Source organism: Bombyx mandarina, chromosome 08 (assembly GCF_030267445.1).
Source record: "Bombyx mandarina strain Sakado chromosome 08, ASM3026744v2".
Taxonomy (NCBI): domain Eukaryota; kingdom Metazoa; phylum Arthropoda; class Insecta; order Lepidoptera; family Bombycidae; genus Bombyx; species Bombyx mandarina.
In genome coordinates this window covers 1,459,691-1,471,390 of record NC_143215.1, presented here as the reverse complement: position 1 = coordinate 1,471,390, position 11,700 = coordinate 1,459,691, and the positions used below count along the sequence as shown (strand labels likewise).

General features: G+C 41.2%; 1 protein-coding gene across 1 annotated transcript; it reads left to right on the top strand.

Annotated features, from left to right (window-relative positions):
• Positions 1 to 290: 290 nt before the first annotated feature.
• Positions 291 to 11,607, top strand: Or-45 (olfactory receptor 45). The gene is made up of 10 exons (XM_089729383.1): positions 291 to 391; positions 856 to 1,010; positions 2,074 to 2,290; positions 3,921 to 4,031; positions 5,317 to 5,371; positions 5,786 to 5,929; positions 6,942 to 7,121; positions 7,659 to 7,766; positions 9,002 to 9,157; positions 10,411 to 11,607. Exons 2-10 carry the CDS (start codon positions 863 to 865, stop codon positions 10,462 to 10,464), a joined length of 1,173 nt encoding a protein of 390 aa, XP_089585509.1. The 5' UTR covers positions 291 to 391; positions 856 to 862; the 3' UTR covers positions 10,465 to 11,607.
• The last annotated feature ends 93 nt before the right edge of the window (positions 11,608 to 11,700 follow it).

Below are 11,700 nucleotides of genomic sequence, written 5' to 3'. Positions count from 1 at the left end.
ACTTGTTTAGTTGAACAGCAGTTGAAAAGCCGCTATAAGACACGATGGACACTTCCGGGCAATCGCATTCATGTTGTTATGACCACGGACTCCTTGTCTGCGCTCTGCCCCATGGTGGATCTTCCAAAAAAATATTATTTCTACATTAATTGTTATCATATATGTCAGCGAATATGACCTTCTATAAATTGTAAATGGCAATTTGTAATTAAAATAATAGTTCACACAGCCTTTCAGTTACACTTAAATTATAAATGAAATTCGAAGTTATAAGTTAACGTTAGAACGCAAGAAGTCAATACGTCTTTAGCGTTTTATTCGTAAAAGTTATTTGTTATTAAAGTTGTTTGGGTAAACAAATAAAAAACACATCAGTATATCTGACCATCAGGTAAGGCATATTGCGGAAGATTGGAGCATTACTGTCATTTATATCGGCTCTAATATTCACTGATTAAGTAAGAGGTGTCCACGTATTTCAGTGAAATTTAAAATTGGGAATTTCTTTCATGCCGATCTCCTATCTGATTTATTCAGAGTACATGTGCTTAATTTTATTCGACGCGTCATGGCGAGTGATGTTCGATTTCTACAAGTACACGAATGCCGATGGTTCGGTGGCTACGGCAGGGTGGGAGGAAATTCTCTTCTTTCGAATAGGTGTGAGTCACGGATGGGTTCCAGGGGACGAGCTGGAGGTTACCCCAGGGAAGATTCACTCAGTGCATATTGCGGGGATTAGTGGTGGCTGGAGTTAGTACATAGGTCTGGACATTTCTTCAAGAGCAAGATAAAATGCCTTGCATCATACAAGAATAAAAATTTCTAGAACTGATACTCATAATTTCGTTCTAGACGCATCATGAAGGTGCTGGACAATGTAAACCACGCTGTGAAGGTGACTATGAATTGTTGCCGATTATACGGCCTCTTCGTTTCTGATGATCTCACTAAAAGACAATTGATCATAATGCGAGCGTTTTCTTTGATGTTGTATCTTTTTTTCGTTGGTAAGTATTTTGATAATTAAAAAAAGGAGGAAAATAACAGTATTTTAGACATCGTGGTCTAAATGATAAGATGTCCGGTGCATTCGTGTCGAGCGATGCAACGGTGTTCGAATCCCGCCGGCAGGTACCAATTTTTTCAATGTAATACGTACTTAACAAATGTTCACGATTAACTTCCACGGTGAAGGAGTAACATCGTGTAATCAATATCAAACCCGCAAAATTATAGTTTGCGTAATTACTGATGGTAGGACGTCTTGTGAGTCCGCACGGGTAGGTACCACCACCCTGCCTATTTCTGCCGTGAAGCAGTAATGCGCTTTACGTTGTAGATGTCTATAGGCCCCGATGACCACTCAACACCAGGTGGACCGTGGCTCGTCGACCAATCTAAGCAATAAAAAAAATACAAAAAAGTCCCTGCCGCCTAGGAAAATAGTCTATTGCCAAAACATAAACACTTATGGGACTGATAAATAGAAAATCCGCGTTGCGCATATCTCTGAGATCACTGAATCAATTTGAACATGAATTTCAACCAAACAATAACGTACAAATAAAATGTAATCAATTTGCGTACTTTTTTTGTAAACATAGCTACTTCTAATAGAACATGCCAGTATAAAAAAAACAGTAATAGATTTATTTGGACAGCAAAAGATTTCTGTGACTTTTCTGGCCGAATTGAATATCAATCAAGTTTTCTTTAAATATTATTTACTAGCGACCCGCCCTCGCTTCGCTTCGGAAACTGTAATTTATTATTGATTTATCCACTATTTAATGGATGTTATTATACATATAGACCTTCCTCTTTAATCACTATCTATTAAAAAAAACCGCATCAAAATCCGTTGCGTAGTTTTAAAGATTTAAGCATACATAGGGACAGACAGATATAGGGACAGAGAAAGCGACTTTGTTTTATACTGTGTAGTGATAGCCAAACTTGAGTAATGACATACCGCCATGGATCTTGCCCTTTACTGACCCGGACGACGGTGTGCTTCACAAGCGTACGTACACTTTCAGCTATTGTTAAAAACACTCAAATTTTTCACAGGGTTTTTCATCACTACCCAAAGTGCGCTTATCATAACAATATGGGGTGATTTAAATGTAATGACCAACGTGGGACTCATGCTTGGAACGCACCTTACACTGTCAGCAAAAGTATTTACATTACACTACAAAGAGAAAGAGATCACAAACGTTATTTACAAAAACGAAGTCAGATTAAGGGCCGAAACCAGAGAGCAAGGAAAATATATTATATCCGAGTAAGTTGGAATTTTTAGCAGTCCGAGAGAGTGTTCTTAAGGCTTTGTTTTTCGGAGGTTTGATGAGGTAATAAGGATGGATCACGATTAAAGAAAAACCTTTCGTAATGACAATTAATTATTATTATGCATAATCGCGAACAAGGTTTCGGTTCTAATTCAATACTTAACATACAAAACTAACAGTGTTTTCGCCGATTATCACACTAAGATGAACGCGGAAAATGACATTACAAGTGGCTAAGCAAAAGTTTGGTGATGGACCTCGTAGTATTTGTAATTGTGACCCCTTTAAAGCGACATAGACAGCGAATTATATAAGAATGTTCAAAGCACACAGCCCCATGTAAACAATTGAGTTAACAAGTTTTTTTTGGCTGGTAACGAAACATGAAAGCCAATGTTTTCTTTTCATATTCTGTTATACTAACATGAAAAATTATATGAAGCGAAATGAGGTGAAGGTGATTAATTTGAGACTTAAATCAATTGGGATGAGATGGAATGAAATAAAGTCTCAGTAAAATGGTAGTTATTTAATGATACTTTCTCTTAGTTAGTTAGGCTTAGTTTCTTTTTCCACATTTGTGCACTTTCACAGATGCTGAACAGTTGATAAACATCCCTTATTACAGATTGAAACCTGAAGAAACACTGAATTAACAAAATGAAACAAGTCAAACAACTTCGTTTCTCGCGTTCCCGCCAAAAAGTCCCGTGCAACGAATATGTTTGGACGTGTTGGTTGGTTTGGTGTTGTTGTATGGGTGGACGAGCTCACAGCCCATCTGGTGTTAAGTGGTTACTGGAGCCCATAGACATCTACAATGTAAATGCCGCCATCCACCCAAGAATTCTTAAGGTCTCAGTATAGTTACAACGGCTGCCCCACCCTTCAAACCTTCCGCGACCGTGCCGCATTTATTCTCGGCAGACTCTATCCCATGATCTGTAAGCGGAGTAAAATGTCCCTTCGGAACAAGGTAACAAACACTTTACAAAACTTGCATAAGGCCCGTCATGACTTACGCGAGTGTGGTGTTCGCTCACGCGACCCGCACACACATAGACACCTATGCGTCATGATAATCGCCTTATCGTTGCCGCCGCTGACTACTCCCCGAATCCTGATCATGCAGGATTCAGTCACCGTCGACGCCCTAGACACGTCCCTACGGATCCATCAGATCCAATAACCTCTGCATTAGACATCTTCAGCTCTAACACTAGGAGCAGGCTTGGGGACCCCGGTAACCGTACTCGTCGAACTCGACAAAGAGGTCGACGTGCAACCTAACCCATGCATCGGCCCGCTGAGTTTCTCGCCGGATCTTCTCAGCAGGTCGCGATTCCAATCCCATAGTAGATTCATTCGCGAAGCAATTGCTCTTGAGTTGTTGGGTCTCCTTCGGAGGCGCTCGGACAGTTGTTAGCAATTCCCACCCCTTCTGGCTGAGCCTTTGCTCGCCCACCTGTCCTGGTGAAACTGGAAAGGCCACCGGGCCACCAGTAATCATTCAATCTTAAAAAAAAACCTTCAAACCGAAACCTTCAGCATAGTTACAATACAAGTTGAAATAATTGTTTTGAATTTGATTAGCTAATTACAAATTTCCTTTTTTTTTTAAAGAATGAATCGAGAAACGACTTTGTTCATGAGATTGTTTATACCGTTTGGAATGGGTACCGTCACCGCTTGGCTCCTGAGCACACCAAAAGGAGAACTCTACACACCTGCTTGGTAATGTTCATTTATGGAAATAAATTTTTTAAAACCTTTCCGTCGGTGTTCGATGGATGTGAGATTCCGACCTAAATTATCTACTGCAATAATATTTCTCATCATCCGCCTCGTTATAATAAATTCTTCAACACTTCCATAAATCATTACAAACACTAGATTCTTTTCTGTCATAGCTTTACACCCGGACATGACTGAATTTCTCGCCGGATCTTCTCAGCGGGTCGCGATTCCTATCCGGTAGTAGATTCATTCACGAAGCTGCTGTGCTCTTGAATTGTTTGTTAGGTGTGCTTCGGAGGCACCCGGGTAGCTGTTAGCAAATCCCACCCCTCCTGGCTGAGCCCTTGCTCACCCACCTGTCCTGGTGAAACTGGAAAGGCTTCCGGGCCACCAGTAATCCTTCAATCATCTATACATATAAATAAAATTGGAGTGACTGTTTGTAATATTGAAATAACTGCTTTTACTACATGCATATGAACATATATATATACGGTACATACACCAAAATAACATTTTTTACAATTTTTGTCTGTCTGTCTGTCTGTTTGTTCCGGCTAATCTCTAGAACGGCTGGACCGATTTTGATGAGACTTTCACTAATAGGTAGCTGATGATATAAGGAGTAACTTAGGCTACTTTTTTTAGACTAGCTTCGCTCCGCGGCGTCACCCGCGGTACGACAATAACCGCGGGTAACATGCCGGGCTTCGCCTATTAATATTAAAATTTAATATTTCCGAAGCGAAGCGAGGGCGGGTCGCTAGTAAAAAATAATCCCGGACATATTGTGCGCAGAATACATGAAAATCGATTAATATTGAGAAACAAAATTAATTTGTGCGTACGTTTTTATGTGCTCGCATATCTTTTAGTCGTTTATATTTAACTTCGTAGGGCTATTTATGTTATTTTTCCGAGAATGAAGTATCGCTTCACTTTGTTGAGGACTTCCATCATTTTTGACGCCAACTTAGCTTTGCTCTTCAAATTACTCAGATATTGGACATCAGTCAAAACCTCGACCTCAACAATCCCAAAACTCGTGAAAGATTGCCAGGGTACTTCTTGTTATTGCGGCACCATGACAAACGGATCCTTCTTCGCAGTAAATGCCTGTCTTCAATGAGTTGGACTGAACTAAAAATTAACCCCCATTCGAAGACCCACATCGAAGTTTTCTCCATTTCAAACAAAAGTTTTTATTGTATTTCCTGCACCTCGCTCCGTGAGAAACACTCTTAATTATTCATGTACTCCCTTTTTTCTAATTTGCTTTTAGGTATCCATGCGACACTACGAAATCACCTGCACATGAAATCATTCTCGCTCATCAGGTCAGTACTCCCCTTGAGCATTTCTAATTGACTTTTTTACAAGTAAGAAGCTTTTTCAGGATTCGTAAAGAATACAATTCATTTCTTACATATTGCATTGATAATTATAAGTTCACGGCAAATAACAGCTGAGGAGCTACAGGTACAGGACGACATCTGAGCCCGGGTGGGGGGGGTTACCAAAACCCTAAGTATTTCTGCCATTAAACGGTATTGCATTTCGGTTTGAAGGGCTGCCCATAAAAACTGAGATTTTAGAAACGAACTCGTGTTTCAAGGTGGGTGGCGGCATTTACGTTAGAATTGTCTATGCTCCGACAACCACTTATCACCAGGTGGGCCGTGAATTTGTCCACCTACCTAAGCAATAAAAATACTTAATGTAACAATATATCATATCTGTTATTTATCAAGGGTATAGCGGTTATTTTGACAGCAACTTTGGAAATAGCCATTGTCATATTAATGACGTCGATAGTCGCTGTTTGTCGCTGCAGACTGAAGTTGGTGGGATTAAGCTTTGAAACGATCTGTGATGATTTACCGAGTAATATCATGGTATGTATGTATGTATAATTATTACTTGTGTAGTTTCATCGATGTGAAATAATACCACGAACTACAACCTTATTATTTAATTAAAGAGTCATACATCACTCAGATCACAGATAGCTTAAAATAAAGTGGGTTACAACACACAAAAATACACAAGTTAATAGCGGAGGAGCCAGCGAAGGTCTAACCCGAACTCATCCGAACAAAAGCACTGGCGAGTACCGTCGAAAATTCTAGCCCGATGCGCAGGGCCGCACTCAGCGCAGGGCCGCACTCAGCGCAGGGCCGCACTCAGCGCAGGGCCGCACTCAGCGCAGGGCCGCACTCAGCGCAGAGCCGTCGTACTCAGCGCAGGGCCGTCGTACTCAGCGTAGGGCCGCACTCAGCGCAAGGCTGCACTCGGGCTCGCCGTTCACCACACTTGCACATATTCGGAATGAGCTAGGTATTATCGGTGCTGGCAGCATAATACTGTTACGCACTGCGATTCGGGATAAATAAACAGAACGATGTGAGTTAAAAATTGTTTGTAATATTTTATTATGTTTAAATTAGAAAAATAATTTCTCTACCTTACTAGTTGTAGAGGTATTGTGAGCCGGTAGGTTCCACCTGCCTATATCTGACGTGAAGTGGTAGTGGAACTCATTAGTTTGCGGGTTGTATACAACCGTTGTATACAACACAAACTTCGATCTCATGTCGCAAGGTGGGTGACGTGTCCACCAGAAAGACCGCGACTTCGAACCTAAATGTATACAAGTTGGGTTATAAAAAAAATCCTAAGAATTTAGTTCGATGTATACAGAATGGTCATTTTCAGGCAAACAGACATATTTCAAAATGAAAACTTTACAATTTTTTAATTTTAGAACTTTTTTAGTATTTTGTTTTTTTTATTACCCATGATGGAAAGTGGTTACTGTCGCCCATGGTCTTCAGCGATGCCAGGGCAGAGCGAAGCCCCTGCCTACATTAGTGTACAAGTGGTATTGTAAATACCCGAATATTTCAGAATAAACTCACAGCGGATGAACAGGTAATCGTAGCAAAACGCGTCCGCGAGAACGTTATCGAACACCAGACCGTATTGGAATGTATTAATGACATACAGGATTGTTTTTCGTCTGCAATGCTAGTTCATATTGCGATTTCAACGATCATCATCTGTGCAACGGCGTACCAGTTGGCTGTGGTGAGCTCTAATGACTCTTAATACGATGGAATAAGTCGGCCGTATCCATGTTGTTTATTATTATTGATATATGATTTGACGAACTACTTTTACTGTAGGTATACCCTAAAGCAGCCACCTACCAGATGGATCGACGACTTGTGGGTCACGTTGGATGCAGGTGACAACGGACCTGCCGCACTAGACATCAGTTGGAGAGACCTATGTTCAGCTGTGGATAGTAGACAGGCTGAGATGATGATGATGATACCGCAAAGCAACGCGAGTTCTTATTTAAAACAAATAATTTCACTACCAAAGTTTCCCAATTGTAAAAGTCCGTAAATGATACATGTTTACTCCTACGATACACTATTCCAAGTCTGTGGAAGAGTTGAGCTAGTAGGGGCTACTACCAAAGGATTCCGGAAACGAACTTTTAATATCTACAGATAGTCTATATGGGTACATTGGAAATGAACACATTTTTTCTTATCTCTGGTCGAAACGTATTAGTATCCATTCGATGTGACGGTCGTCATTTAAAATATCCCACAGGAAAAATCATTGGACCTTACACAGCGAATGACTATGGCGTCCTTTCTTGGCGGAATGTCTACTGAGATCTTCTTGTTCTGCTACCAAGGGGGACACCTGTCGATCGACGTATGTGTAATTTGACTGTTTTAAATATTTGTTACAATATATATAAAAAATTTTACGACCTTAAGAGGCTCGATAAATAAGGCCAACATTTGCTTAACACTTCGATAGTATTCTTTGTGTCAATATATTTACCAAGGTAGGCGTCCGGGCAAGCACACACGCCGCCTCGATGAATTTTGTGCAGTATCCTGAGAGAAATAGCTCACTGAATTTTTCGCCGGATCTTGTCAGTGGATCGCGATTTCATTCCGGTGGTAAATTCAGCTAAGAGATGCTCTTGCTAGGTCTAGTTTTGGCAAGTCTCCACGTTGAGTCCCAGGAGCTTGCCTAGGCGTCTGGCACAGCTTAGTTTCTTGGGCAGTTGGCATAACCTCACACTGTGCATTTGGGATTAGCAGGCGCACGGCGTATGTCGGATTTGACGATCTTGTGAGACAGGGCGCGGCACCATACCGGTGTCCCATGCTCCACACAATCCCCACGTAGAGATAGCGCACCCCCTTGTCAGGCTTTCCGACCTTAGTCAAGAGCCAGCTCATGAGGGGCGCTACGGGAACAGCAACTGTCGAGGTTGGAGTTGCTGGGTCTCGCGGGGCGCCAACGGCCGCAATTTCTTGATCGTTTTATACGGTCGCCCTCAGGAATCTTGGTCGAATTCCTCCAGGAGTGTCTGCTCTGAGATTAGACCTCGCTGATGACCAGACTCAGCACCTCCTGCTTTTGACGGCAATCATGTTTTCAACCTTTCTGGATTACAAATTTCTGAATACCCACGTTTCTTCTAAATCTTTACAATACGCCCGTAGAACCTACGTACTCGCATTTTAAAAAAGCAGATGTCAATGTCAAAAGACGACACTTTTTTTTTTGTTTTTAAAACAAACAACGTTTTTTTGGATACCCACATTAAAATTTTTCGAGAAACTAATGAGTAATAAATACACCTAGACAGTATCTAGAAATTGTACAACGCCCATGAACCGTGCGAATTCTAACGTGTCACAATGTACGAACATTCTTTTCGAAATGTTCCGTGAAGAGAACTTAAATTACATCATCAGCGAAATTCTTGTCCAAAATAACTTTCAACTAATGTCATGTTCCGGTGAGTAGGTGAACAGTCTTATTAAGTTTTGCGTTATGCTAGTTTGCTGAAGCACTAATGATTTTGTTGACTCGTTTTAAGTTGTTATTTACACTAATAATAAGGGAAATATTATTTACGTCCATTACAGAGTATGGAGGTAGCAACAGCAGTGTATAGTTGTCCTTGGTACACGTTCCCCACATCGCTCAAACGGTCACTGCTGGTGATCATGATACGCGCCCAGCAGCCGGCTTTACTCACAGCTGGAGGCTTCGCGCCCCTTTTGCTAGATACTTTTGTTTCGGTAAGTTAAATTCCAATCTCGTTAGTGTTTTTGTGCAAGATGACGAATAACTGCCTCATTTTTTGTATTCCAATGAAATGTCTTTAATCTGCATACCCTGACAGATGAGCAAGTCTCGACTCTCTCGACTACGACAATTGTCAGTAAAGAACGCAAGATATATTTTTTTCTACCTATGCTGATAGCCTTGAGAGGCTATTTCAGGTTCACCCTAACGTGTAGGTGAGCTCACGGGGCTCAAATCGGAGTGGTGCTAACACTGGCCCTAGCCAGAGCAGTGCTTCGCAGAATCTACCACCCGGATCGGAAACGCGACCCACTGAGAAGATAGGGCGAGAAACGAGGTCAGCCCACTGAGGCTGTGTCTATGAGTTAATTCGCTCGTCGAGCCCTTCGTCGCAAGCGACGGGTTCGACAAGGACGGTGACCGGTGCTTGTTGTACCTTAAAGCACCGTTAATGGATCGGGAGGATCGTGTTTTGGGCGACGTCGACGGTTTACCATTCGGTCTACAGGATCGGGTATGTAGTTTCCAGCGGCCACGACAAGAGGGTCCTCATGTCGTGCCGCCTTCTCAAAGTGCGCATGATACGTAAAATTGTATTTGCAATATATAATATGACGGTGGACAGTAATATAAATAAGTACAAATACAGACTTCAACCGTGAACACGCTATATAAAATGAAGGCATTCATGAAACGCCCGGGCGAATTCCAAATAAGTAATATAAAAATGAATTAACCCAATTGACTGATACTTTTTAATAGCTTATAAAAGTTCAATAAAGAACCGAGCCAACCAAAGCCCACTGAGTTTCTCGCCGGATCTTCTCAGTGGTTCGCGTTTCCGACCCGGTGGTAGATTCTGCCAAGCACTGCTTTTGCTAGGGCCAGTGTTAACAGCACTCCCGGTTTGAGCCCCGTGAGCTCACCTACACGTCAAGGAAAAGTTGAAATAGCCTCTCAAAGCTATCAGCATAGGGAAGAAAAAAAAACAAAAAAAAATGTTCAGTAATAAGGAATTCTTGAGCAATTTCATTTCATGATAGGCAAAGGGTAAATAAGAATAATGACGTCATTATTCAAAGCTACCATCAAAATTAGACCAATACTCGCTTACCGCTTGTAGTCTGTGCCCCCATCTTATTTATATAAAATACATACATACGTTCCAGTGGTTGGACTATTTTAATGCCCCACCGCTTGTTTTCGCTAAAACCAGATAGATAATTGAATCTCATTTATTTTTCAGATAATGAAGGCATCGTATAGCTTCTTCACCGTTCTGCAAAACGCCTCAGAATAAGCTAAGCTCGGACTATTCCCCACATGCCTTGCCCGAATGCTCGGTGCATTAAATCTGGGGCGCATATTGTACGACCTTGTCGGTCCTAAGTCTTTGGACTTAAAGCACTCTGCACATATACTTTGTAATACATTCTACCAATTAGAAAACTTATCGACACGATTACCCGCGCTACTCTATATCAGATAAATAAAATTCTTTGGGGTATAAGACAAAGGGGAAGGTCTTCCCTTTCCCACCGAGCGGGTTAAATTGCTCGGCAGACCGACGGTCCAAATGTTGTTCGGAGCTTATATGAAAAAATATGTGCAAGCTTACCTTGAAAATGTAAGCGAGATTCAGACATCTGTCAAATATATTTTGTTTTTTTTTTATTGCATAGATAAGTGGACGAGCTCACAGCCCACCTGGTGTTAAGTGATTATCGGAGCCCATAGACATCTACAACGTAAATGCCGCCACCCACCTTGAGATATGAGTTCTAAGGTCTCTATAGTTACAACGGCTGCCCCACCCTTCAAACCGAAACGCATTACTGCTTCACGGCAGAAATAGGCAGGGTGGTGGTACCCACCCGCGCGGACTCACTACATTAGGGGTGGCCAAGCAGTAGATCGCGATCGACCGATCGATCGTGGCTATTAGTCCAGTCGATCGTGACAAGACAAATATAAGTATATAGAACAGACTGCACAACGTCATCACCAATCATCATCATTCACGCATTCATCTTCATCTTGTATCATTTGTTAATGACCATTACGTCACATTATTCATCCTCTCTTCTACACAATCGTTCTCTTTTGTTATATAATTTCAGGTTTATTTTACTCTTTTTAATAAAAGAAAATATACTGCCAACTTATTTGTATACCTACTGAACTACATAGCTTCATTAAATTTCGAGAAATGTCATTGGTAGATCGCAGTGTTTCGTTAGTAAACAGTAGACCTTGGTTCTAATCAAGTTGGCCACCCCTGCACTAGAGGGTCTTACTACTAGTAATTATAATTTTGCGGATTTGATTTTTATTACACGATGTTATTCCTTCACCGTAGCAGAAAGGTAGCAAAAAGGCATAGGTAGAAAAAGAAACCTGTTAATTAACTCTAGAATAAAGAAATACATTTTAATTACACGAACTCATTTTATTATTCTATAATTGCCATGAAGTTATTTTAATATATGTAATTAGACAGCGTATTTTAATATAAAACTAGAGGTCCCGCAGTAGT